Source organism: Daphnia carinata, chromosome 10 (genome assembly GCF_022539665.2).
Source record: "Daphnia carinata strain CSIRO-1 chromosome 10, CSIRO_AGI_Dcar_HiC_V3, whole genome shotgun sequence".
In the NCBI taxonomy this organism is placed as follows: domain Eukaryota; kingdom Metazoa; phylum Arthropoda; class Branchiopoda; order Diplostraca; family Daphniidae; genus Daphnia; species Daphnia carinata.
The window spans coordinates 3,121,407-3,149,059 of NC_081340.1; the positions used below are offsets into that span (position 1 = coordinate 3,121,407).

Below are 27,653 nucleotides of genomic sequence, written 5' to 3' on the forward strand. Positions count from 1 at the left end.
CCTTGTGGATCTTCAAACATGGCTCCAAAAATCATTGAAATCTGTGAAACTTTCTTAATTCTCTTCATTAAAAAACAAACTGAAAGAAAACAAAAATGTTCTTCTTACCTATTCCGTTTCAAAGCCACACATTTCAATATTCTGTTATTCGCCCCTTCTTTTTGTTTTCAACTTTCTTTCCTCTTCTTCTGTTATGTGTTGTTTTTACTATTATTTTTTCTTTTCTATTTTTCGGGAACGCAAAAATGAGAGCTTTTTAGCGAACAAAAAACAAATTAGAGAGAGAAGGTATCCGATTAAAAAAAAAAAGGTGAAAGTGAAACGGCCCTTTCATTTCTTTTTTTTTTTTTATTATTATTTCAACCACTCACACACAAATGTTGACTTTTTTTTAAACAAAAATGTTCATATTTACCGTGTCTGCCTTGCATGAGTGTTTGCACACCTGTCCACCAACAGACATTGTGAGCTCTTCTCCCCATTTGTACGGAACCAAAATAATAACGCGCGGGGTAGAGTACAACTCGAACCTTATGCTTCTTTAAAAAAAAATATCAGGTCCAGCTTTGGGGAACAACGTTGGAACCAGACGGGGCTCGGGCACGGGGCACCGTGAAACAAAATATGCGGTCGGGAAAATACAAAAAAAATTAAAATAAAGTGGGGAAGAGAGAGGGTGAGTAGCCTGAAGGATGGAATTGGTAGGGATGATGCCGGATGGATGGCCTTGAAGCCGGTGAGACGACATTAATCAAAAATACCTCCACCCCGTCAGGTAACAGTCCCCCCAATGGGCACAAAGATTTCTACCTAAGAATGCCGATGAGGTTTAACAAATGAATACAATTTGTTTGTTTTTTTATTTCCCTTAGTCATTTTCATAAGTTTCATTTTGTGGGATCGTATGAGACGAGAAATGAAAACACTCTTTGCTATTGTCATTTCAGAATTACTAAAGAATAACCCCTTTAATGCGAAAGAAAAATGAATTTCTCATATCGTTGTAAATTCCCGAAGTTTTCCATAGAAAATGAATTAAAGGGACGGCTGGGTATTACGTCCCTGATTTGTATAAATTGCTGAATGTATCACGGGCCAAATGTCGATGGCGGTATTGTTATTGTAATCGCTCGCCGCATTGCACGTCTACATCTTTCGTGTCTCTTTGATAGTTCGGCCATGGTGTCCGGTAGGGGTCGATGTTAAGTCAAAAGACTGATGATGCCGACCTTGGGCGGGAAGCTGAGTCTGCGGTCATCCAACCCGACGCAAAAATATTTTTCAAGTCCTAGTGCGGTCGTGCCTCTGTAGAAAAATAAAAGCTATTAAAAAAAAAAAGGAAAGAGAAAAAAAAAGGGGACTGATGAAAGAAGAGAACAGAAAAAGGAGAAGATAAACGGGAATAACTAACCAGCCGTTGGCATTCAAAATACTTGCTGGTCGGAGTTATTGGCTTTAGATCATGTTCAGTCGGAAATATCACACAACGGACTATAGCGCACAGTCGTGTGTGTGTGTTTTTTCTAACGTAATAAAGCATTCCATTTTCATCGTGCTCGTCATGTTTGATTCCATAAATCGTTTACGGGACTGAACAGCGGGGCTAACCGGGCTAACCGTGCACGGAGGACCTCAGGGTCGGTAACATTAAACCATACAAAATGGCCGTTTATAAATCTTTTGTTGGAGGCTCTCCCTCTCCTTTAGGGACGCCTTCAAATAGAACATCGTCGTTCTCGGGTGCACCGAAATACAAAGAGTAGCGTAAATAGGAAAATGGAAGAGAAACTTTTGGAAGATTTGTGCTGTGAGTTCAACTGTATAGACCGGCAGAGATTATGCAGACACGAACCTGAATGACCGTGCAACGGCTACAGCAAACTCTGGAACGAGACGCCCTATGGACTTTTGTCTGCTTTATGTTTAAAAAGAAAAACGAACTTAGTCTGTAAAATAACATAAACTTTTAAAGAAAAAAAAGAAAAAGGATAGACATGGTGCCGGTATTAAAGAAAAGGGTAGTGAGTCCGGGAACATCTTTTTCAAGGCCTTCCAATGGATTTCGACCAGAGACATTGGTTGGTTTATTCGTCTCTCTTCTTTTGATGGTCGGGAAGAACCTCAGCTACCATATTTTGGCCAGTTCTACGGCGATGAAGGTCTCGATATGTAAAAAATAAAAAAAAAAAATAAAAATTCAGACGTCAGACGTGTTATTTTGTATCTCACATCTGCGTTGATAATGTACGACAAGTTGATTTGTGACGAGCATTTTGTTTATGCATGAACGTGGCGGTTAGAAAAGGAAATAGTAGAATATTTCAGATATCATTCTAAAATATTGCCATGGCAAAGTGACGCGTACTTGAGTTGTTGGCTTTTAAAATTGAAACGCACCATTCAGGAAGAAATTCAAAAAGAAAAAAAAAGGTTGAACTGGTTGAGATTGCCTTGTACCCAAATGGAATCCTGTCTTGTCTGCCACATGATGTCCGACTTGTCTTCACTCGTTTGCATAAGGGCACGTTCGACACCATTAACGACTCCTCTTATTAAATGCGAGAACAAGAACAAAGACCAAACAAAAGGAAGCTCGAAGATGTAAAAGAACAAAAGATAACATCACATAATAAGAAACAGAAATAGTAATCAATAAACAAAAAACGAGAAAAAAAAGGAGAAGAAAACGGAATAATGAATTGACTTTGGAGATGGAACGATAGTTGTTAGACGTGCTGTGTGACACGTAATTATTCCATTAACGTTCACTGTGTTTTCTGGTCAAGGCTAGCCCCCTCTGGAAAAGTCGGATAGCTATAGTCTATGCCATCCGAAAACCGTTGCCATCAGCCCATGACGCAACGTGTGTACGTAGTATCCCTCTCTTGTTAGACCTGTTGGAATCATAAAAACTTGCAATCGAGGAATTCGGTAGTCAAGATTTTCCACCGTGTCCAAGGTATAACAAGGTCATGGATGACCTTCGTTTAATTGCACCCCGTACAAATTCCATCAAGGTGTTTTCATTTTTCTTTTTTATGATAATAATAAAAATCAAAACAAAGGTATAATTGTGATGATGTATGAAACAGATCGGTGTACCCTCCGGAAGCGTATGCGGGGAATCGTCGCTATGATAACACAACGAAAGAGAACACGTTCACCTTATACCGTAATTACTAACCTGGGCTTATCGCATTTCATCCCGGTCAACATTCTGTTAATTATATCTCAATCATAGAATTACTTAGATTTCTTATTTGGATTATTTTTTGTTTCTTTCGAAATTGTTGCATGGAAACAGAAAAAAAAACCAGGGAATTTGGAGGGAGTTCGACCATTTCTTTTTGTTACCTTGTTTCTTTTTTGGATTTTTACACGGTTGACTTGTACGTTTGTAAAAGAGGCCTTGGGCACGACCGTGTATGGTATCACCCTCATCATTCCTTCTAGCCATGCCCGTCCGACTCAAAACCGAACTTGAATTTTAAGAAGCTGCCTTATACCTTTGTGCGAACACTTTCGATTGTTCAGAAGAAAGGAAAAAAAAAAAGGGACAACCTTGTTCGATTCCGAGTTTTTTTTTTCCCGTGTTTATTTTTGAATTTCTTCATCAGTGGGGTTGGCGGGCAAGCGGGTGGATGTATGGGAGCCCGAACACGCGTCTCCGACGTACTCGACATGTTCGTAGGTATATTCCGAGGGTCGTGAAGGAAAAAACGAACATTCGTGACCCTGAAATTGTATTTTTTTTTTTTTCCTTTTCTTTTCTCGCTGTCTCCCTTTTTAATGATTCAGACAGAATCTCATTTCTTTTCGATTTTTTTGGTTTGTATACAGTTCTACCACTTTTTTTTTTCTCTTAACCTTTGTTCGAAAATAAACTAATGGAAAACCGAAAAACTAGTTACGACCAGTCGAAAATGATGGACGTGTGCGTTGGACAATCTTTTTTCCTATGAGTTAACAAGCGTCGTAGACTTCAATGAATTATACGAATCGAAATTCAGCGATCAGAGTAGAAACGTCGAGGCTCTACGATCGAACGATTCGGTTGATGAAAGATGCGATAATCAAAACGGAAGAATCAAGAAGGAATAAAATGTTGGAAATGGCAAGGAAAGATGACAGAACGTCGAAGACGTGCAAAAGCAACGATTGATATTGTCGCCTGTAAGTCCTGCAGACCTTGACAAAAGTTGTGCAAGTATTAGTGGCAAATTTATGTACGGTAATTGAAAATTCATAAAGAGCAGAGCGTCAAAAGGCAAGTTCAAAAAATCATATTCGAAGTTCGAGCATCTTAAAGTAGCGTTTCAGACGAAAACGAGACGTGCAAGAAGAAAAACCTATAGAAGCTAGATGTTTAGTTGACGCATTCGGCCACCAGATGTCTTGCCGATCCGACCCTGGAATGGCAATTCGTCGCAATTTGAAACGATTTCTTGTCCTGACAGCAAAACGGGGAGGGCCTGAATTTTGCCGAGTCTTTCATTAATCGTCGTTTCCTGTCCTCCAACTCAACGATAAAGTAACACTATCAATATTAACCTTCATTGTCGATTTTCAGGCATCTTTGTTTTTAATAGGTGGCAATTAAAAACGTTTTTATGTTGCTGTTAAGTCAAAAGAAAAACGACGTACGGCATTTGTTTTTTTTTTGTTTCAAAAAGGAAGAAAAGAACACCACGAAAACGAGAAAAAAACAAAAGAGAATCGGCCCTCTACGGTGAGTCTGATGTGATTTTCAGATGGATAGTGTGACGTGGTTCGTGGTGGACCCCTCTGGTGACCTTTTTTCTCTCTCGTTTCCTCTCTAGTCGTGTCGCCATGTGGCCGTGAATGTCTGCTGCGACGTCCGTTTTTGTGTGTGTGTTTTACATAAAACAAATGCTCGTAACGTCTGAAAGGTTGGTCATCTCACGTTGATTGAAACCCAATTAGAAAGACGACCAAGACAGAAAGAAAAAGAACAGATAAGGCCTGCCCAAAAAGACCGAGAAGTGCAATTGATTGGCTGTTTGACTCGATTCGACCTAGACCCAGCTGTTGAGAAGACGAAAACGACATAGAAAAACAAAAGGAACACGGCCATTTTCGAAGGTTCGTATCCATTGTCCCCTATTTTGTTTTTCTTTTAAAACAAGTAAGTCAAGGTTCAATGGTGCCCATCGCTTTTATTTTTCTCTTGTTCCCTCTCCCCTCGAAAGTGAATTAAAAGTTCGAACATCGAACCACGATGTTATGGACTGCACGTCTCGTGGATGAGTTTCACTCTGTGTATGTCTGTGTGTGTCAATTGATTATTCGCCTTGGCATGTGGGCGTGTGGATTACCAGAATCATGCATGGCCAACAGTTGACAGTTTGGCATGCCACTCTCAGCTCGAGTGTTCGATCGTGCACAAAAAAAAGATGGCTGCATTTTATCGGCTTTTCTTGTTGATGACCCGAACTAGGAAAGAAAAGTACGTACAAAATCAAGATGCTGGGGAATCAAGAAAAATATAGTTTTCGAGTACCGCCGGCTACGCTTGCGGGATTATTCGGGAGCTACAAGGCGGGAGGAATTGGGAGACTCATAGAGGAGAAGGGAAGGAAGCCTTTTTTTTTTTTTTGACGTAAGAGGCGGAGAGAAAGAGAGAGGTTTTTTTTTTGTATTAACTGCGCAAGCGCCACCGTCTCCTTTTTTTTTTTTTGGTTGAATTTTCTTTTGAATTTTCTCATTTTCTTTCGTTTCATCCGTTTCTCGCTGTTCTCTATCCGTCTCTTTCTATTTCTCGCTGAATCCAGAATGCTGAAAGAAGCCGTTGGCTCTGTGTGTGTGTGTGTGTGTGTGTGTGTGTGTGTGTGTGTGTGTGTGTGTGTGTGTGTGTGTGTGTGTGTGTGTGTGTGTTTTTTTTAAAAAATTACAGTTTTCTAGCACGAAATTACGTAAAAGACGATCGTGTATGTAGGCCAGACTTGCATTGTTCGTTCCCCTTTTTTTGGGTCTCTCTCCCCCTCTTTTTTTTTGTGTTAGAAATAATAAAAAAAAAATTGCGTTTTTGAGTTGTCCCGATTTCTATCGAGCTGGCCGACGTGCTCTTGTTTCCGCTCTCTCTCTCTCTCTCCATCTCTTTTTTTTTCTTCTAAATTTCCCCCTCCGTGTGCATCGTATGTGTGAGTGTGTGGTTTTCGCAGAACTCGATCGTTCTTGTCATCTCTCATTTTTTTGTTTTCGTTCGTTCAACACAATCCAGGAACAGGTGAGTTGATTATCTTAAGTGTAGCCCCTCTTGGATTTGTTTTATTTTGTGCTGGCATGTCGGCTGTGGCGGGGGGGGGGGGGATTTCGGTCTGCGTTGGCAAGGGAAGTGAACGAAAAAAAAAAAAAAGAAGATGAATTAAAAATAGGATGTATCGGTGCAGAATGGGGGAGGCGCAGAACAACGAAAGGGGAGGGAGCCTACACCGACTTCTCAATTCGAAATGGCGCGCGCGCGCGCGCTCTCGTCTCCATCTTGTGCTCTCGGGAGGTCATCGCCCTTCTCCATCGTTCACCAAACTTTTCTCCCCCCCTCCCCCATTTTATTTTGCAAAGAGAAAAGCGAACGTGAGAGAAGAAAACGAAACAACACGAAAAAAAAAAAAAAAAGGCGAGATAGACACGGAAAGAGTTAGTGCGTGCGTCGAACGCAAGACAGCGTCGCTTAACTGTCAATAAAAAATGAACGGGGGGAGCGCATTGGCTTGACGTCTCACCGCCCGGTGCAAGATAAAAAAAAAGCCGAATGGATAATGCGACGGGATCATGTGTCGCAACGACGGGCACGTGGCATTTGACATTACTCGAATGAGAGAAAGGAAGAAGGCAAAGAGGATGTGGATGATGGAGGTCACGAAAGTCTCGGACTTTTGAACCGTCTGAACCTTGATCGAAATTGGAAACGATGCCTTTAATCCGCCCCTTTTCCTTTTTAAGCTAAATTGATTGATTTTTAATTCTACATCATCGACTGACGTAATTCTAAGACGATTCTTTCGAATTTGTTCTCATTTAATTTTTTTTGTGTTTTTTGTGGATGACAGGTGAAGTCATGAGAAAGCCGACTTAGTGAACGCGCATTGTTAATTGATTAACAAGCGCCATCCTTCCCGCAGTGTGTTGAATAACTCTCGACTTTTCGCGGCCGTTCGTGTGATTTGTTGTTCATCGCGCCTTCAAATCATTTGTCGTCTACATCTACTAGTCCTGTTTTTGTTTGTTTTTTTCAATTCCTCCCTCACATTTGTTCGTGCACGTTCCATCATCGGTTCTTCGATCTTTTGGGGCGAGGTCGATTCGACCTGACGGAACATCCAGCTGAGATGATCATTTCCAAGGACCTGTTCATCTTTGGAGAACAAGATTACTTGAAGCTTCTCCGAGACAGCAGAAAACGAGATATGGGACGTCCCGCTACTAGGTAAGTCCTGCTCTCCATCTTTTCATAACTCCGTTTGTTTAGTGCCATATGGGTCGCCATTACGGCAACGTGCCTCGCGTCATCTCTTTCCTCATACTTTCACTCAGTTTTTGGGTACATTTTTTTTTGTGTGCAACCATGTGGGCGGACCGTACGCGCAATCCTTATTGCAATTATTTTTAATTTTTTTAATTTTGATGGTCCAAAACATTTTTGTTTTTAATAATCCGTTTGGAATGGTGGACTGTTTTTGTTTTTAGACGTTTTCGGCCGGTGTTTCACAATGGTAATCTCGACGTTACAAAGTTGAAGGCCACCTCGATTCGTTCACAACTGTTTCCGTTAGATATAAAGACGAGGAAGAGCGTCCTACACAATATCCGCCCCGATTTATGATTTTTTTTTTTATGGAACTTGAACAATCAGACCTTGAAAAGTTGGATTGGACTTTACTCTTTTTTTTTTTTTTAAATTTTTTCACGTTACCACCTGGTTTACTTGTTTCGCCATCTCGGGTTTTTCCGCTTCACTTTCGATTGTTTTTTTGTTTTTTTTTCCTGTCGTGAACTTGCGTTCCTCAACGTACGGGTCAAATGTTTCTCTGAGCGAGGGGGGAGGTACGTGTTTTTCGTATTTTGCAATAACCTGTCATAGCAAGCAAATGTGAGATCATAATCAGCAGGAAAAAAGACGAATCGTTTATGCTTGTGTTCCCGTAAAAAAAAAAAAAAAAAAAAATCCCGATCAAATGGGCAGTTCACGTGTTCTGTTTTTCTTCTTTTCCTAATGTTTCGCAACGCGTGAGTAACTTTGCTCTGCGTGGGTAGCGTGGCATTTTTTTTTTTTTCAGACTACTCGTCCGTGGGAACGTGAAATTGCTCATCCGCGGCCATTCTGTTTTCAAGGTTACTCTCCCTGTTTGCGTGTAACAGCCGAGCATACACTCAATTACGATGGAGAAAAAAAAAAAGGCAAATGATCTACCATTCCTCTTCACCCTTATCCGGAAATGCCTCGTAGTACGCGAGTCGTCATTGGTCTCGCTGCGCTCTTCGCCGCGTAGTTCTTTTGTTTTGGTTTTCTTTCTTTGAATCGCAATGTTGAACAAATCGAAAAACTAACCGGTTATCCTCATCGAAATGAGATTTCGTCTGAGTACTTTGAAGCACGGTCTGTTATCGTTCAACGCCTAATGAAATTCAATGCGTAATTTTTCGTGAATTTTCAGATGAATGAACATGTTGATTTCAAACATTTTTTCGCTTTTCGAATGCGTCGTAAATCGAGTTTCACGCACAGGTGCCAATCGACTAGAACAACCTTCAATGTTCGGGTTAGCTGCTTTCCCTCCATCACGTTTGTCTATTCTCCTTAACGAAGGATAAATATGCAATTAGAGATAAAAAGATTGAAGAATGTGTCGTTCTTTGTCCTTTTTTTTTGCGACTTCTTTGGGGTGGTTTTTGTTTTCCAGTATTTTCGTTCTTTTTTTGTTGTCATGTTACTAGAACATTCTTTTCGACGAAATAGGAAGGCAAAAATGGGAAGGTGATTTTGCATAAACATCGTCTTGGTCGAATCAGGCCATGTGATTGGCAAGGTAAAGTGACCGTGAACAAAAAGGCACTCGTCCTTTACGTCCAATGGTCAAATTCGCCCAGTAACGTGACCTCGCCTTGCCCTTGCGACATCTGTTACAGTGAAACGGCCAATGAGGATAACGTGCTCGCAGGAATAAAAATTTAAAAAAAAAAAAAAGCGAAATCGAATTGCTAAAAGTTTAGCTATTTGGCGTGTTGGACGGACCGCGCCCTCCTGTAGATTGGCAATTGAAAAATAATTCGCTATGAAGGAGCAAGGCCTTTTCGCTAGCGAGGGAGGGGGGAAGTGAAGTTTTAATTGATTTTTAGATCAGTTAGCAAGGCAGCTAAACGAAATTGCGGTGCATGACGCGCTGATGTACGTTCACGGACGGAGAGCCAAGGCGACGGTTAAGGCCATGATGAGGCAAAAGAAACGGGACTCTGTTCGTCATCCGTTCGAAAATGGAAAGTGAGATGAAGGCCCCCGCTCGTTCACCCAATAACCCACAGAACGAAAACTGAAGTCTTTTACAATTTTTTTTAATATTTTGGATCTCAGTTTTCTTCTTCTTTGCGTTTGCGTCTTCGATGGATTAGCGTTTTTGATTACACCGACTTTTTGACTACAGCGAAACTTGAAATGTTGCGTCGTTCAATTAATGCGAGACGACACGCGGCCATCAGATGCTCATGTTTTCTATTGTTTGAAAATGCTGTGGCAATATGTTGTCGGATATTTCAGTCGTTCTTGTATTAAACAAAAAAGGAAAGTGGCGGGTGACATCTCAGTTGACGTCGGGATTGGGTCCTGTTTCTTTTCAACTAGACAATCTTTCGTTTCTGTCTGTTTCCCTTTTTTTTTTCAAGTATATTATTTTTCGTGATGCAGACAGGGCAACCTTCACGAAGAGCGTGTGGCCTTCGACTTAGCTTGATGGGGAACAGCGATAACTGGTGTTTGTCCAGGATTGAGAAACGGATTCATGACAGACTCCCTACCACCCACCTGCCCCACCACCTCCCACCCACATCTGTCGAATATGGATCGGATCCATTTTCCTTTTCGTCCGTAACGAACCACCCACCTCCACCCTTGACATTGAATTTTCAATGCAATTTTTTTCTTTCAAGGTCGTAACCCAATGGTTACCACCTTATCGCCCCCCTCAAATGAATAAGTAAACAAACGAACGCAGGGCGTGGCTAACAACCCGAATGTGTGCCCCAAAAAAACAATCGATTTGTATTCATTTTTAGTTTTTTAAATGTTCCAGTAGTGATGGGGGGGGGAGTCGTTCTCGAGTGCACTGGTTTACTGGAACAATCAATAGCTTGTTTATTTAATGAAAAAATAAAAAAATAAATAAGAGAGAAAGCGTGAGTGTTGTAAAATGTCGGGACTCTCCCCTCGAGGGGCCCGCTCAATAGCAACATTCTTCCCGAGTTAAAGCGGGAGCCGCGTTGAAGGAATTTTGCGAGGACAGCGATCTTTTTCAAGGACAAGGACCCGGGCAATCGCCCGCGCACCGAATGCTCACGCAACATCCACGCGCGCGCGCTCCCGTTCGCCTTGGTTACGACTAGAAATAGCGCTTAGCCGATGAGTCAATAATACTAGTGGCCCCTTTTTTTTTTTTTTTTTTTCTACTTTCGTCCAGTTGTCCGGAAATCGAAATTGTTTTTTTTTGTTTTTTTTTTGTTGTTTCTCGTTCATTTGAATTTTGTCCAATTATTGTTGGGCCAAAGCCTTGAGGACTTTTTTTTTTTTTTTGGTGGTGGTGATTAGGTTTCTTTTGTATTTGAAAGGAGGGGGGGGGGGGCGGTTTTGTGTGTTTGTTTTTGGCTATTCCTAGACTTAGATCTTTTAAGTCTAACCTTGAAGGCGACACCGATTCGAATATGAGGAGACATAGTGGGGCGTGGTGGGCCCGCCATTTGGGGGAATCTTTTTATTATTTACCGGATTAAGAAGAAAAGTGTGCAGCCACATCAGTCCTCCTACCATTTTCTTTTTGTTTTGTTCCACCGTTTCTCCGAAATTGAAAACTTTCTCGGTTTTTTTTTTTTTTTTTGTGGGTTGTTGTATAGGCTAATACGCCCCAGTGTTTTTCTTGGAACAAAAATCAAAACCCTTGTGTCTGATGGAGAAATAATTTTATATCTTGTTTTCGAGCCCAGTAGCGAATGTTTCTAAATAGGGGTGTTTCAGAGTTTGTTCATCTCGAGCTGCAAGACAATGTGCTGAACTTGAATTGAAGAGGTCAAAGGCTTGATGGCGAAACATTTGCGGTTTTCCTACCAGCATTGCCCATAGGAACTCTTACGAAAATTACGTCATCGTTAGGGTCTTCTTTTGTTTATAACTCTTCTACTCATTTTCCACCGACCGCTTTGAATTGTTAAAACAAAGAACCCCCAACTAGAATTTAATGTTTTTGAAGACAAATAGTATAACGACCGACTTAGGGAAGAGGTTGGCCGCTGGCAGGTTTTCTCTTTTTCAAATCGGTTCCCGGAATTTGATTCGATGTACAGCGTTGTCGGCTAGAGAATTTCCATGTCAAAAGAAAAGAATTAAATTTTGATCGTTTCCAGGATTTTTATTTTCATTTTTTTTTCTCTCTCTATTTTGCCCTTCTTTAAAAGATGGCGAACGTCAGCGTTCACCCCGTTTGCTAAAAAAAAAAACTCCGGTTTTCGATGAAGTGAAAATGATACGGTAAAAGAAATGGGCGTGTTTCGAATCCAGTCGATCCAGCACTACCACACCCTATAACTGCATTATTTATTTATTTATCTATTTGTTTTCTTTGAATTGAAGTTGAACCTATGGAAGGGGGAGGGGGGAGGAGCCGGTTATTGCCCGTTTATACGGTTGTTGTTTTGTTTTTTGTAAGTTAAACCGTTAGTCGTGATTGCGTGTTTGGCGATGACTATATCCCATTCACGTAACGCGGTCCGTCTCGTTTCCACCAGACCGTAGGGCGAAAAAGAATAACAGGCGCCAAAAGCTTATTGGTAATAACGTATGCTAGGTTCTTGAACTCTGGCAATTTTTGAAGAAGAAAATAAATAAATAAATAAATAAAAAGAAAACAATAGACGCCCCAACAAAAGAAAGATGCAAATGCATGAAAAAGAATCTCGTGGCTATTTTTTTTTTTAAGGAGAGGGTCGGTCTCGTTTTATACTGCACGCTGGTCACGAAAAGCTTCCGCATTGTCATTTGACCCTCTTTTTTTTTTTTTTTCAAGCCCCCCTCCTTTTTTTTCTCTTTAAAAAAAAAATATTTTAAATGCGGAATATTTAACACAACTGTGATAAAGAAAAATGACCGGCAGATTTGAAGAAGAAAATCGCAACGTCGAACTAGGAATGTGGATAGCCCATTTGATTTGAATTGATTCTTTAAGGTTGGCCTTTTGTTCGATGGGGTCATAAAAAAATATGCGCATTGTTTATGATTAAAAATGAATTTTGACGCCGTGTCATGTGAGTCTCTTTGCAAATCGGGCCGACTTTAAATGCGAATAGACTCGGTTTTAATTCTATTTTTCGATTTCGGCGGCACTGTGAAGGATGTATCCCCCTCTACTCCGATTGTGTTCGCTTTGAGGTGAAAAAGATGCGAGTTCTTTTTGCCTTATTGGTTAGTTAAGTGAACAAGTCGGTCAATCACCTCGTCTCATCTTAACCTGCCTCTAACCGGTTGATCACGTTTACCTCTTTCTCTATTCAATCCATCTATTCCATGTTATTTTTTTTTTCTTTCTCTTTTGGATTCTCTTTATCGTTTCCTCTTTTTTTTTTTTTCTCATCGTCTTATCATTTCGTCCTCTCTTTTCTCTTTAGTATTTATTTATGTTGTTTTTTCTTACGAATATCCTTACAGATAAGGCCATGGTCTTATTTGGTCATACAAGTCCTTTTGGTGGACTTTTGACTTCTATCCACCACTTGGATCCTCCTCTTTAGCCCCCCCCCCCTCCTCGTGTGTCTTGTTTGTTCCTCTTGTGTGTGTGTGTGTGTGTGTGTGTGTGTGTGTGTGTGTGTGTGTGTGTGTGTGTGTGTGTGTGTGTGTGTGTGTGTGTGTGTGTGTGTGTGTTCCTTCTTGTGCTCTTGAGTCCCGAAAAGGAACGAGACAGTCCCCCCCCCTCAATCGTGTAAGCAAAAAGGGACAAGTAGAACGAAAAAAAAAACTGGCAATGTTGCAACGCTCTCTATCGGGACCCACGACTCCGTGATCACGTAATGAGTTTGAGAATCACGGACCGTGGCTTGTTCACTTTATATGGGTTATTATTATTATTATTATTTTTTTTTTTTTTTTTTGAGGGTATCCCGCTATTCAATTGAAAAGTAAAAACAAACGGTTTCGGGGCGAAAAGATCGGGAAGGAAATTGATAATAACAATTTTGGGAAATGACGTGCGGTTTGATATGGAGAACAAAAATGGGAACTCTCAAACCCTATGGTCTAACGTCTGTCTGCTGTCCCGTTTCTTTTCGTTATTCGTTTCATTGAAGACGGGTACGAACAACAACAATATCTTAAAAGAAAATGATGAAACCGTCCGTAAAAGAGAAGGGAAAACGTTGCGGATTTGCGGTTTTTGTGCTGACTGACTCCACCCTGTGGAACCGTCTGCGGATAAAAGACAAACAATAGTCGATGGATAAAAGAGGAAAAGAAGAAGAAAAGCTTGCGAAACGAACGGACCTCGTTTTGGCAAAGTTTCGCTGCGATGGGCCATGTTGAACAGCACGCTAGCCACGCGACAAGATTCGAGTTCCTTTCTTGCTTGCCTCTCTTTCTCTATCTACTGCCAATTCAGAGTATCTATGTAATTAAAGGAACGTTCAATCAGCGACGTTTCTCCGAAAATTGGATTCTCTTAACGGCTTTCTTCTGCGTGTGGCGATATTCACTTTGCCTGCACAACTGAAAATTGTTGAGTGGGGCCTTTTTGCGGTCCACCGCTTATTGCAACACGAATTTTTAGAAGCAAACAGAAAGAATGCAGTGACCAGGCGAATCTCTCTTTTTTTTTTTTTTTTTTTTTCCTTTCAATTTGAAGTTCCGTATTGAACTCCAATCCGATCCGAGTCAGGAATTGAGAAAGCTCTGCGATGTGTGTACATTATCGGTACGTTTTTTTTTTTTTGCGCCTCGTCTAAAGTGCGGCTCTTTTTACAGCCATGCACTTCAATGAATCAAAACGATAAGAAGCCGGATTATGTGAACTTGGACGAGGTCAAATTCTTATAATTTTTCTTTATTTATTTTTTTTTTCCGAAAGAAAGGGGCGGGGGAGTGTGTGATTGCGAACGAAAAAGTTTAATATTTCTCACCGATCGGCTTTCAAGCCAAACCTGATACGGCCTGCTGGATATCACACGTTTAGTTTGTGCGTTGTTTTTATTTTAGCCATGGCAGCGCTATCCACATCGCCCTACTTTTTCCATGGCTCTCTCTCTGTGACCAATTACGTTCTTTTTTTGTTGTTTTTTTCTCGGGCGTCGACCTTTTTCAAACGCAACAAAACAATGAGGCCTTTTTTTTTTTGTTTCAAATATTCTTATCTTATTATTATTTTTTTTTTATTGTGTAATGTAAAAAGATACGTCGAGTTCGTTGACCTTTCAGTTACGTTCTTATTTTTCATGATTCTTTCGTGTGTGTGTGTGTGTGTGCCGGCTGTCGAATTGTTGTAGCTCGAGTTTTCTTTTATATTTATATATATATATAAGGTCCTAATTGGGTTTCTGCTTTCTACCGGCCAATAAAAATTGGACCCAGCTGTAATATCGCAACGGCCTTCTCGCCAGTTTCTTTTCTCTTACGTGTCATTGTCCTCGTTCTTTATGGCAACGTTTAGCCGTAACGCCGTAGTCATGCTTCTTCTTCTTTTTAATAAAACGTAATCAACGGGTTTTTATCTCCCACGGATCTTTGTTTTTCATCCGTGGTTAGATTAGGGTCAAGGACGTTATCGTTCAAGATCTGCATCGATTGGTTTCAATTTGCACGTGAAAAAGAGACGTGCCATCGGAGAATTTCCTTCCGCCATTATTTCATTTGGCTTATTAGATTATTATTTTTTTTTTTTTGTTGGAGTCGCCTAAATTTCTAGTGTCGCGTTAATAACGACATTCAATCCGACGTTGCAATATGCAAAATCGATGAAATCCTCGCCTTTTGGGTTTCACGCCCTCCGCTGCTTATTTTTCCATTTGATTAGCGTGGTGTCCATCTCATTTTAATTTCTGTTTAAACTGTCTATTTTTTTTTTTTTTTTTGATTAATTCTAAATCGAGCTGACGATAAACCAATCAATTATGTTTTGGGATAAACGAGTGAGGGTCCCAAGAAAAAAACAACAAATGCCATTGGGTAAAAACAAAAAACTGCAGGAGAAATGGATAGAACGTGTTTTGGATGCCACACTACCGGTCACGCCGGGTAAACAAAGAAACAAAACAAACCTACTTTATTTTATTTTTTTTTATTTGCGCAATATGTAGGCTAGCCCACAAAGTTTCAAAGTGGAGCGACGGTACTTGGCGTCATTGCAAGTAGTTAATCTTAAATAGAATTCGACAGCGCCTTGGGTGCATCTACTCACTGTGTCTCTCTTTCTCTATGTAACTGTTGTTTAACGTCAATAAGAATATGTGAGAGAAGGGGTGGGCAAAAAACAAAAAAAAAAAGGGAGAAGGTGCTGTGCCGGATTTCTCTCTCTCTCTTTGCGTGCGTGCGTGAGAAAGAGCCGGGCGAAGGCAAAATAGCGCAAACGAGCGTACGGTAAAAGCGAAAGGTGACGCGCCTCATCATATATTTTTACACTGGCCAAATACAGCCATGTGAAGAAATCGTCCTCCTCCTTCTGCCAACCACTTTTTTTTTTTTTTTGTTTGTTAAATTTATTTTTTCGAAAACTCATTTTCACGCAAAAATTGCGTTTTAGGTCATTGACCGAGAAAACGGACTGGGAGAGGGATCGAATGAGAAGAGCAGGACTCTCTCGTCATCGGAATCCGATTAGAGAGTGGAATATCCTCTACGTTCTGGTTGATGTGTGTGGGGGGGGGGGGGGAGGGGAGAGAAAAGGATGTAGACAAAAAAAAAAAAAAAAAAAAGGAGATGGTGATGAAAAGAAGCGGAAAAGAGAGAAGATAAAAAAAAATAATAATATTTCGATTTTGTTTGAGTTACACCATCTGCACGACCCTAATCTAGTCACGCCATTGAGAGATGCGCACCGGACTGATAAAAAAGGATCAAAAAATGAGTTGTAATTTTACTTTTTTTCTTTTTTTTTTTTACGGAAGAAAATGCGCGTCGTGTTTGATTGCGAGCTGTTGCGTATTAACGCACGGCATTCCTTCGATGATTTTTTTAATAGCTCGCTTTGGTGTAACGATGACGTTTGCATTGATAGTGGTGCAACGACGCTGGCCAACGAGGGGGCCAATGTCGAACGGAGAAAAGCGTCGGTGATGGATGACATGAGACGACGCTGACGTTGCGTGCGTTTGGTATTTTTCGAGGTAACTAACCGCATCGAGCACAACATTATTATTATTATTTTTTTTTTTTTTGGTGACGAAACAAAAGGAAAAGAAAGAGAGAAAAAAATTAAGCAGAAACTGAACGAACGAAAAATGATGAATAATAAAAAGCCAGCGGCCGCCTTTACTGGCAGCGTAGCTCACGTGATAGCAGATCAATAACCTGGGCATCACGAATGTTTAGCTCGGCTTTTCCCTCACGCTATTTTTTTTTTTTTTTTTTCTCTTTTCGATGCATTCACATTCATTGTTGATTTCCTCTCTCTCTTCCATTTTCCGCTCGTTCTCATTTCGTGCATCGAACGACTACTAGAAAGAAAGAAAAAAAAAGCGAGTCAGAGATCGGACAGAATGTAGGAAGAAAAAAAAAAGATTGCGGTGTGATCTTTTATATAGTGTCGGCTGGTTATCTAGTACCTTAGTATGCATATCATCCCGGCCAAAAAGAGCGATGACGAGCGCCCGTCTTTTATTTATTTATTTTTTTTTTGCACAGCGTTGCGGTATCCGGTGACCGTGTCCTAGTTGGCAACACCAACCTCTCCCCATCTTTTTCTTCTTCTTCTTCTTGTATATATAAACAAAGCGTCGTTCGTCTACTTTTTCCATTGGAAAGGAGAGAACATTTTTTTTATTTATTATTATTTTCGAATTTTTTTTTTATTTTTTGGATTGTAGCAACGTGATATGTGCTTATCAACAAGAGAACTGTGGTGGCGGCGATGGGGGGAGACGGGCCAGAGAGAGAGCAAAGCAAAAGAGCTAAGAAATGCAAAGTTCAATGCCCGTCTTTCTTTTTCGTTTTTTTGCATGCGTTTGCGTGCAAAACGAAACCGACGATTCGTGTGATTTCATCTTCTCCTCCCTCCTGCCCTTGTCTCTCATCCAGCTCTTTAGGTTAATAGCGCTCTCTCTCTGTTTTCTCCGGCTAATGTTTCAAAGACGAATCAGCTGAAAAAGAAAAAGAGAGAGAGAAAACAGTGAAGGGAGTAAATCAAATTACTCTTTTTTCTTTAAAAGACTTCAGTAGCAAAAAAAAAAAAATAATTTGTCTTTTACGGTGTGATGGACGAACGTTGTTGACGATGCGTGCGTAACCTCCGGTCCTTTCGGGTTGTTGGCCGAGTTTCCGCCTTCCGCCGAATTTATTAATTTTTTTTTTTTCTTTTCATTGCGGAATGGCTTTCAGGTGTCTAACGTGCCGCACAGGTCCTTGAATTTATGAATTTGTTTTTTGAAATAATTTTTTTTTTTGTTAAACATTTGAATCGTTTAATTTTGGCAAGTAAAGTGTAACAGCACCCCTTGGTTTCTTTGGCCCTCCCTTCGCTCCCGCTCTCAACCGCCAATACCAAACGAAACGCTCCTTTCTCTTTTTTTGGTCAACAGGGTATTTGACCTCTTCTCTCACTGTGCGCTCACGACTCGCTCCCGATTGCGTTTTGCGATGGCAAAGACAAAAAAAAATAAGAGTCAAAATGGCTTGAGACTTTCCATTTGGCCGTGTAGATTTGTTTGTTTTCTTTATGTCACATAGCCGCTCTGTGCGTCTTGAATTTTTGGCTTTACCCTGTCCGCATTTTGCGTTGGCCGTGTTTACAATTTCGCGTGTGTCCTATTCAAAACTGTTCACGCACCTTGTCCGTGGTAGTGTCTTTTCATTCTTTTATCGTCGTTTGTTTTGCTTTTGAGTTTGGCATTTCTCTTGTCTTGATTCGGTGTGTCGCTACGAGCTCTATTTTGGCGACGATGTGGCGAAACGAATCGGGACCAGTGAGAGTCTGTTGGCCACGTCACGCTTGTGTTGCGGCTGTGTAGCTCTCGAACTCAGCCATCGACCTCATGTGCTGATTTTTTTTGCGCAGTACAACCCCTTGCGAATTAAAAATGGTATGTTGCGAAACGCAATGCGAATTTTTTGGGGTGTAATTTCCGTTGGGCTTCGTCTTGGACGAACGCAATTGCGCAAATGTTTTGAGATGATTCACTCGTCTGATCGATTGGCGAAAAACAAAGTTCGCAGAGTTTAAAGCATCTGGACGAGTGGCAAACGCTGAGAGAGTCGAATTTATATTTGATTTTTGGCCGGGGCGCGACTCTTTGGCGAGAGGAAGGAAGGAAGGAATCGATGCTGCGCCATTCTCGTCGGTCGTCGAACCCAACGTGCCGCGCCACTCGACTCCACAGTGTCCCACTTTCTCGTTCGTTCGGCTTTTTGGTTAAGAGAAGGGGAGGGCGGGAGGGGTTGGCGGGAGTGGGGAGCGTGTTTTTTTTTTTTTTTTTGTGAAGAGAGGAAAGAGAGAGAGAAAAGAGAACGAAAGAAACGAAGGAGAACCGACAAAAATGTGTTGGTTTTTATTATTTTGGGCGCTCATTTTATTCAGAGTTTTGTTCAATGTCAATTTTTTGTTTTTTTTTGGAGTTTTGGGATTTCACGTTGATTCAATCTGCCCAAAATGAGAAAAGACCAGCTCGGCCTGGTTTTTTTTTTTCTTCTTCTTCTTCTCTTCTGTTGCTACCCACAGCTGTTAATACTTAGGGGGTTAGAGAAGGGGATGTTAATCTTCAATTTTATGATGGCTCCCAAAAGACGTACACCGTTATCCAATTAATTGCATGGCTCTTTTCGGAATTGGCCTTTCACTAAAAGTGCGTGACTGCCCAATAGGGGGAATCCATTACACGGAACTAGGGGGATTATTGTTTCATATTTCGTTTAACAAGCTCATATTGCTACTCAGCAACGGAGAACGCGAGAGAGAGAGAGAGAGAGAAGTCAAAGCTCCCAGTTGATTAAAGTATGGATTGCCATGTCGAAGGTTCCACCTACCGCCTTTCACTGCACCCACTCGCACACGAACGGGAGTTGCAAAGACGAACGCGTGCATGTTTTTGAAGAAGAAAACAAAAAACGTGCACAAGACTGTGCAACAAATTGAAAATAGGAGGGAAGCCAAAGTCCATTGACTCCCCTACACACAGTCCTATAGAAACATCCATATTTTATTTTACTCACGAAAGTAATTCTAACATAGATTTCGGTGCGGGGAAACAATGTTCGACTCGTTTCACTCTACTACCATATCTTTGTAGTACGTAATGTGAAAGGCGCTGGACTTGTTCCCCTTTTTTTTCTTTTTTTTCTTTTTGAAGCCATTCGTACGTTCGTTCGGTTGGTTACAACTTCTCAGAAACCTCGTCAGCCCAAAGTGACTTTAAGATTTGACGTTGAGTGCCAGTCAGGACTTCTAAAACGGAAGGGGTATAATATTTATTTATAACACACTTGCATTGTACCTAAGTTCTTTGACTTGATTGCGAGCGGAGGGGGTGTTCTAAAAACGTACGTTTTTATTGTTTGTTTGGCAAGAAATAAGAAAACATGGGATACGTAATCAAGTGAGGCTCATTGTTGTCATTGTTGCTATAGCTTCTAAAATGGCTGTCTTAAGGGGGTTTTCCCCGATGACCTAGTTTTACGTTCGACTTTGTTTTGGTTTGTTTTATCATTCCACTGAATTAATGAATTCAAAATGGATAGCGTCGATTTCTTGCGTTTCCATCGAATTGTGAGGTTTTTGTTCAGATTTGATCCCGTTTTCTTTTTCCGCGTGAATGTCACGTGAATTTAGCTTTTTTAAAATGAAAAATTTATTTTGGTTAGTGGGAAGCAGCTCAAACGTGATTGACCGCAGTCAAATATCTTTTTCGGCGATCTCGAACTCTGACGAACTGGTCACGCACTTACGCACTGTCCAACACACACACACACCGGCACGATTTTTATTTATTTTTTATCTGAACGAAATTCAGTGGCCTCAAAAACCAAACAAAAAAAAGAAAATCATATTTGATGATCAGTTATCTTTTTTCTGTCGTTTTTTCGGTGTGTTATGTCCACACCAGCGTCGCGTCCAGGGACGCCGGACGCCTAGCGAGTTCGTTCACCTCGCTTTCACGAAAGAAAAGCCCTCCCTCCCAGGTCCAGCTCATTGACTCGCCTCGGTCAACACACGGCACCCAAGAAAAAGAGGGGGGGTCTATAAAATAACATACGACGGTCTGAGAGAGAGAGTGTATGTGTATACAAAAGATTTCTTTTTTTTTTCTTTGCGTGAAAAAAAAAGAAACCGAAAAAATCACGAAATTTGAGCATTTATTTTTCTAGTTACATTTTTTAGAATTATTATTTACTTATTTTCGAGGATGACAAGAAGATTTTTTTTTTTTCTGTATTTTATCGCTTGCGTCGATGGGGAATTTCTAAAAGCAACATCCGCCTTAGTGACGTCGGTACAAGTTTGACTATCACGGCAGTGATGGGACATTGATCGGCAGATTGATACTGGCTGAAGCTTTCGTCAATCAGGGAATGTTCATCTTTTTTTTTTTTTTTTTTTTTTTTATATTGGAAAGATGCCGAAGAATAAGACAGCGTCGTTGTGGTTTTCCAACCATTTTTATTTTTCATATTTATTTATGATTTATCAAATAGAAATTGTTTGCATTTTTTAGACATTCCCGAAAGTTTGCATTGGCTCGACGCCCGATCACGAACGTCCCTTCTCATTCGCCCGTGCTCCTTTCATTTGATTTTTTCTTTTTTTTTTTTTTTACAAATCTTGAAATGAAATATTTGGGTCCAATGAAAAGGTTAAAAAGGAACGGGCAAAACACTTGTTTGTTTTTGTTTTTTCCTGATTTTTTAATCGACGGAAATCAGTGAAGCAGGATGCGCTGACCAGTTAAGGCCGGCCTTCGAAATGCACCCGCGTTGTGACGTGGCCATTGTTTGCAAATGGCTTTCCTTTGCTAGCTTCTTAAAAACAAACCCTCCCGATGGCGCGATTGGATTTGAGATGCGTGAAGTCTCGCAATACGACCTTTAAAGGTACGAAACGGACTTCCGAACGCGATGATTGCGAATGGAATTGCAACAGTAACAAGCTGACACCCCATTGTTTTCAGAAGGTTCTTTTTTTTTTTTTCTTTCTTGTTTCAATGCGTCCGATTGTTTGCCATTTCCAAACGCAAGCTGCATTGTCTTTTGGACGCATCATTTGTTTTTCAAACCTGTTTCCGCAAAAAGCTATGCCTTCGCAAATTCTATTGAGTTAATAGCCGTCAAGTCTGCGCTTTCGTACTCTGCCGTCCTTTTTTTTTGTTTACTATCTCAGGTGATTCACCTGTTTTCTTATTGTTTGTTTCTTTTCTGCGCAGTGGGCGCCGAACTATTCGAACGCACTAACAACGTCAATATGCCTGTACAAGGCTAGTGCAGGTGAAAGTTGGCCTCGTAGGTCGTTGATCTTTTCTTTCGCATATCTTTTCTATCCTTTTTATTTTTCTTCCTACTTCAAACTCTTCCATCCCTGAAAAAAAAAAAGGGAACATTATGAATTCAACATGTTTGCGCCGAAAGAGAGAGAATGTTATGTCTAACGAAACGGTAGCGTGAATTCGACAACATAAGTGGTGTGTGCACGTTACGGTCAGTAAGCCACGCGCAGTCGTTCGAAGAGTCGTTGAACTCTGATATTTTATTTTCAGATATTCCATTCTGTTTGAGTTTAAATTCGTTTATTATTATCGAGGTCTATTTTTAGTGTTCGGGGGGGGGGGGGAGGTGAGGGATCGGATTTGATATCTGTATGTATACGTGTGGGTGGATGATAGTTTCATTTTGAATATGGGTCACAGTTTTTGTTCTAAAGCGTGTAGGTCTAGACTGGCTTTTGTTTGGCTTCTTACGGTTTCGTTATTTGAGATAAGGCTTCCGAGGATCACACAGCAGTTTTTGATTCTCTTGTCTCATCTTTCCGTTCGAGCGTCGACAAAAACAAAACAAAAAAAATTTTACTTGGATAACGCCACCAACCGCCCCTTCTTGAAATGCCGTGAAGAAGAAGACGGAAACCAAGTAGAGTAGAAAAAAAGAAAAGAAAAACAATGACTAAAACTGCGCAACGGTACATGAGAAAAGACTAGACAGGGAGAACACCCGGAGACCGAGGAAAAGAGACGATGGAAATATAAAAACCGTTATTGTAGAGTTGAAAGAGAGCCCCATATAGAAGTGGATGAACGATCCCAACTCTCGAAAAAAAAATACTCGAGGCATCTAACAAAAATAAAATAAAATAACTGAAATAAGGACACACATACACACACACACACAAAAAAAGCGACATAAAAGGAACTTGCTATGGGTATTCTGGTCTTCTTTTTTTTTTTTGTGAATTTCTTTTTGATTGTATAACTTTGGGTCACGGTTTTGGTTTCTGCTGGCATACGGAGGGTTGCGTGTACTTTAAATGTTGACTCGTTCAGTTCTTTCTTTGGCTTTTTTTGTTTTTTTGTTTTTTGCGTGATGTTTGGAACTGGATCGTCATCCGACAGGTTTTATGTGTGTGTGTGTGTGGCTGGAACATGACTACGAGGGCTCATTCGCATCACTAAAGTAGGAAATTCTCAGGGAGGGGTTAGAATAGAGACTTGTTCTTCTGCCGTCTTGTAGGGAAGAGCGCAATGCATATCGGGTATTATCTAAAGAGTTAAGAGAAACAGGTAACAAGATGCGCTACGGGGATGTATCGTAGATTCTATTTGTTCAACCAGGAAATGCAAAGCGTGACAGATATTCCCCCAAGACGTACCACGTAATTAGATGACATTTGAAAAATGTGGGTTGTCTTAATTTTGATTAGACGTTCCACCTTTTGAATGCCCGTACAATAAAAAAAAAAAAATAGGAAATATGAACGAATTACGTGCGTAGGAACAAGGTCGGGACGTACGAAAAAAATTGCGGATGTAGCTGATCGATTTTCAATGCAACATTTGACCTTTCATTTAAAGCAAATTTCTCGGGAGTTCTTGTTTCAATGTTTTCATATATACCGCGAACAATGTGATGTTTTTTCATTACACCCGACGAGGCATAGCTCGGCGAACTCGCGTTAGGAGGCGGTTAAATGTGGAGTGCGGGGTGGGTGTTGGTCGGGGGTGGGTGAATAGAAGACGAAGAGAAAAAAAAATAATAAATGAAAAGGTTTCCCGAGCGTCCTTCACATTCTCTATAGTCTGGACGTCCGTAAGAGGGTTGGCGCAGTGATGGTCCGACTCTCTCAGGAAGTGTGAGTTTTGTTCCTGGTTATTGTGGCGGTGCAGTAGCTGATTGAAAAAAACAAGACAAAAAAACGGAACAGCTCAATCGTCGTCAAGGATCGACGATCTCTACGAGCTCAGTCTCTCACTCTCGCTCGGCGTTGATAGACGCCCACTGGGATCGTCCAGGTGTTTCTCCGAGACATCTCAGCGAAAAGCTGATATAGTGTAGCGATATTTTGTTTTTGGAAAAAGCAACACATTTACATTGGCGTTCCAGCTGTGTTTGTTAACTCACGCAACTTGCTGACCTACTGACAATATTCAAGTGTTGTCTGTTTTGTTTTGATTTTGTCCGTACGTTTCACTGTTCAGGGGATCTCCCGTTGTGAGTTCAGAGGGACGAGTCACATTCGCCTTGGTGTATTGTTAAGAGTCATTCCTGTTATTTAATCAAGATGGTCAATCGATTGGGAGAAGTAAGCGATTGCTCGTCACCCACTGAGATGTGTCTCCTTCGGTACGCTAACGCAATGCCCACTTGATGTTGCACATTTGTTCGTTTCGATTAAAACGTAAATTTTAATGTTTAAATTTTTTTTTCTTTTAAATGTAGACCTGATGGGCCAACTGGCAAGACTCGTCCTATGGACCTCCACTTTACCGGCCTGTCTGTCTCCGTGGGCAAGCGGGCATTGCTCAACGAAGTGTCAGGTGTCGTCCAACCTGGTGAAATTTTGGCCGTCATGGGTCCATCAGGTATCAATAAAATTTCTTTTCTCTTTTTGGTGCACTCGACCGTGTTTTTGATGCTGTTCGCGATCCACGATTAAACTCCTTGTCTTTTTTAGGTTCCGGTAAAACGACTCTGCTAAATGCCATCTCTGGCCGTTTACCGCTTGAGAGTGGAACTATCCACCTCAACGGAGAGTTGCTCAACAAGAAGCTGAGGCGCAAGATATGTTATGTGCTCCAGCACGACGTCTTCTTCCCAGACTTGACGCTCAAGCAGACACTCGTTGTACGTATTTGTTTCAAATGATTTCTTTTTGCTTATTGTGTTTTTATATTGTGCTCGGCATTTGTTGGAATATTGATGAATTTGAATGCATCAGTCGGTGACATGTGTTGGTTTCATTTGCAGTACACGGCTCTACTGCGCTTGCCAGAATCCATGTCCTACAATGACAAGATGCAGCACGTCAATCACATCATTGAGATCCTGGATCTCCAGCGATGCCAAGACACGAGTGAGTCCCGCTTATTTCCCTCTCATTAATTTCCAAGTGGCCTTTCGTAATCAAGTGGCTTTTTAATTGGTAGTCATTGGGGACGGATTAAGGAGAGGTCTGTCTGGCGGCGAAAAGAAACGTGCCAACATTGCCTGTGAGTTGCTGACAAATCCAGCGCTTCTTCTCCTCGACGTAAGTCCCAGCTCATTATGAATAGTAAATGTTTCAATTATTAAAACCAATCCTTATGAAATTGAAAATGAAACAGGAACCTACGTCAGGGTTGGACTCTAGCACGGCGCACAGCTTGATGACGACGCTGAAAAATTACGCTCGGCAAGAAAACAAAACGGTTGTTTTGACCGTTCACCAGCCGTCGTCGCAAATCTTCTACATGTTTGATCGACTCTTACTTCTTTGCAATGGTCAGACGGCCTATTTCGGTGATACGAAAAAGGTCGTGGACTTTTTCAAACACATCGGCCTTCCCATCGAGCCACACTACAATCCAGCCGATTTTATCCGTACGTTTTTCAACCGGCCAGCTTTCGTTTTATTTTTAGCGAGCTATTAAGATTTACTTTTTTGATGGCAATGTAAACAGTGGAGCAAGTCAAAGGAACGGCCGAAACTCAGGGACGTATCATTACGGCGTACCGAGAAACGCGGAGCGATCCCGATCTTGCCGAGCAATTGCTGATGGCCGTTGGAGTTGGAGGAACGACGAGCACGAGTACTATTTACGAGAACTACCTGGACGGCCTACACGTCTCTAATCTCGACCCTGGTGAGTAGTAGTGCAACTTGATAGCTCATTTAGTAAGACTCGTTCGTTAAGACGACGCTTATTCGATTATTCAATAGCGCAACCTCCTAGTCCCACAGCGGATTACACCTGTCAAGGAAATGAATGGCATTTAACTTCGCCTTCATCGCCGACGCGTTCGGTAGAACTCCGTTTGACCATCGAAAAGGGCGTCCCTTGCGTCTATAATAAAATTAGTGAGTTGATTGTTTTAAATGTCGCAGCCGCGATTGTTTAATGAAACTTACAATTAAAAAATTAGCTAAAGAAGAGGAAGACAGTGGACGTTCATCGTGGTCAGATAATCAAAGTCATGCGTCTCATAGCACTCAGGCTAGTAGCGGGTGCCACAGCTCGCCGGCCGAGTTTCACTGGGACGAGTCAACTAAATGGCCCACATCTTTCTGGACGCAATTCAAGGTTGGCAGTTTTTATTTTTTTTATTTTTTTTTTATTATATAATTCAGTCGGAACGTTTATGGAAATAGGCAATGATCAATTTTGTTTTAAAGGTCTTGTCGCGACGTAATTTCACCGTGACCCGCCCTCGAATGTTGTCAAGACTCAACTGGATTCAAACGCTCGGTCTAGGCCTCATGTCCGGCCTCTTGTGGTTCCGGGTCGATAGGAAAGAAGAGACCCTGACCAACATTCAAGGATGGATGTTTTTTTCTACTACATACTGGATGCTTTTCGCCCTATTTGGAGCCTTGTCTTCATGTAAGTTTTTATTAATTCTTTTGACGATTTCGACGGCGCCATTAAAATAATGTTTTGCTTCCTGTAACTGTAGTCCCGTCTGAGCAAGAAGTCATTAAAAAAGAACGCCAATCTGGTGCCTACCGTCTGTCAGCGTACTACATGGCCAAAATGGTCGGCGAGTTGCCTCTCATCATAACATTGCCGGCTGTCTATCACATCATATCTTATCCGATGCTGGCGCAGCATTTTTTCAATCCCGGCACTTTCGTCATTCAGCTGGGTTTCCTATTACTCAACACAGTTGTAGCTCAAGTACGTGATCACATTTTTGTTTCCAATGAAAAATCGTTCGTGTTTGCTAATTTTCAATGTTTTCGCTGGAATTGAGCAGAGTGCTGGCTTGTTTATCGGAGCCGCTTGCATGGACCTGGAAGTATCTATTACCATCAGTGCACTTTATACCCTAGCCAGTCAATTGTTTGGCGGGTTCTTATCTACGTCCATTCCGGCATGGATGGAATGGATGCGTTACTTTTCCCTCGTCCACTACGCTTTCCAGAACATGCAGATAGTTGAATTCAATCCGAATTCGCCAGTGAGGTACGTCAGTCTGTTTGATTTTGTTCTTTATTCTGTGTGGTTTTGTCTTGAATGTGTGTCTTTTAATGAAACTCTTAGGTGCGCTGAGAAGAATTCGCGTTTTGATGCCTGCGTCAACGGGGCAAACGAGATACCTCCAGACGCTATCCTCGCTGCTTCTGGTGGTACAGGGTTCCCTTTATGGGCTAACACGCTTCTTCTCTTGTCTTTCTTATTCGTTTTTCGAATTTTGGGCTACATGGTCTTGCGATACTTTCGCAGACCAAGATAAAAAAAAAATATGGATGTTAAATTCAGTAATAGCTAGAACAGTTAAAAAAGAGACACTAATTAAAAAGTGCAATCACAATATTCTATGTAATCCTCCCCCACATTAAGCACGATAAAAAACAACAAAAAACATTAAAAAGAAAAACAAATAAAAAAAAAAAACAAACAAAAACAAAAGAAAAAAGAAAAAAAAAACAACACAGAAAACAAAAAATGAAAATGAAAATGAAAAAAAACAAAAAAATATTTAAAATCTTTATTTTTCTATTCCGGACGGTTGTTTGTCGTGTTGGTGACCATTGATACTGGACCCCTTTTGCTATATGTTTGTTGAG

General features: G+C 41.0%; 1 protein-coding gene across 2 annotated transcripts; it reads left to right on the plus strand.

The window, feature by feature from the left end:
* The first annotated feature begins 4,865 nt into the window (after positions 1-4,865).
* LOC130702951 (uncharacterized) lies at positions 4,866-27,481 on the plus strand. Of its 2 annotated transcripts, XM_057524583.2 has the most exons (14): positions 4,866-5,103; positions 7,071-7,447; positions 24,326-24,468; positions 24,561-24,730; positions 24,854-24,959; positions 25,033-25,133; positions 25,210-25,465; positions 25,546-25,728; positions 25,806-25,943; positions 26,009-26,166; positions 26,259-26,466; positions 26,540-26,760; positions 26,840-27,048; positions 27,127-27,479. In XM_057524583.2, the coding sequence occupies exons 2-14, from the start codon at positions 7,350-7,352 to the stop codon at positions 27,317-27,319; spliced, it is 2,184 nt and encodes a 727-aa protein (XP_057380566.1). In that variant the 5' UTR covers positions 4,866-5,103; positions 7,071-7,349; the 3' UTR covers positions 27,320-27,479. The 2 variants fall into 2 exon arrangements, with proteins under 2 accessions (XP_057380566.1, XP_059353141.1); XM_059497158.1 differs by lacking the exons at positions 4,866-5,103; positions 7,071-7,447 and adding an exon at positions 24,081-24,229 and having other exon boundaries at positions 27,127-27,481.
* The last annotated feature ends 172 nt before the right edge of the window (positions 27,482-27,653 follow it).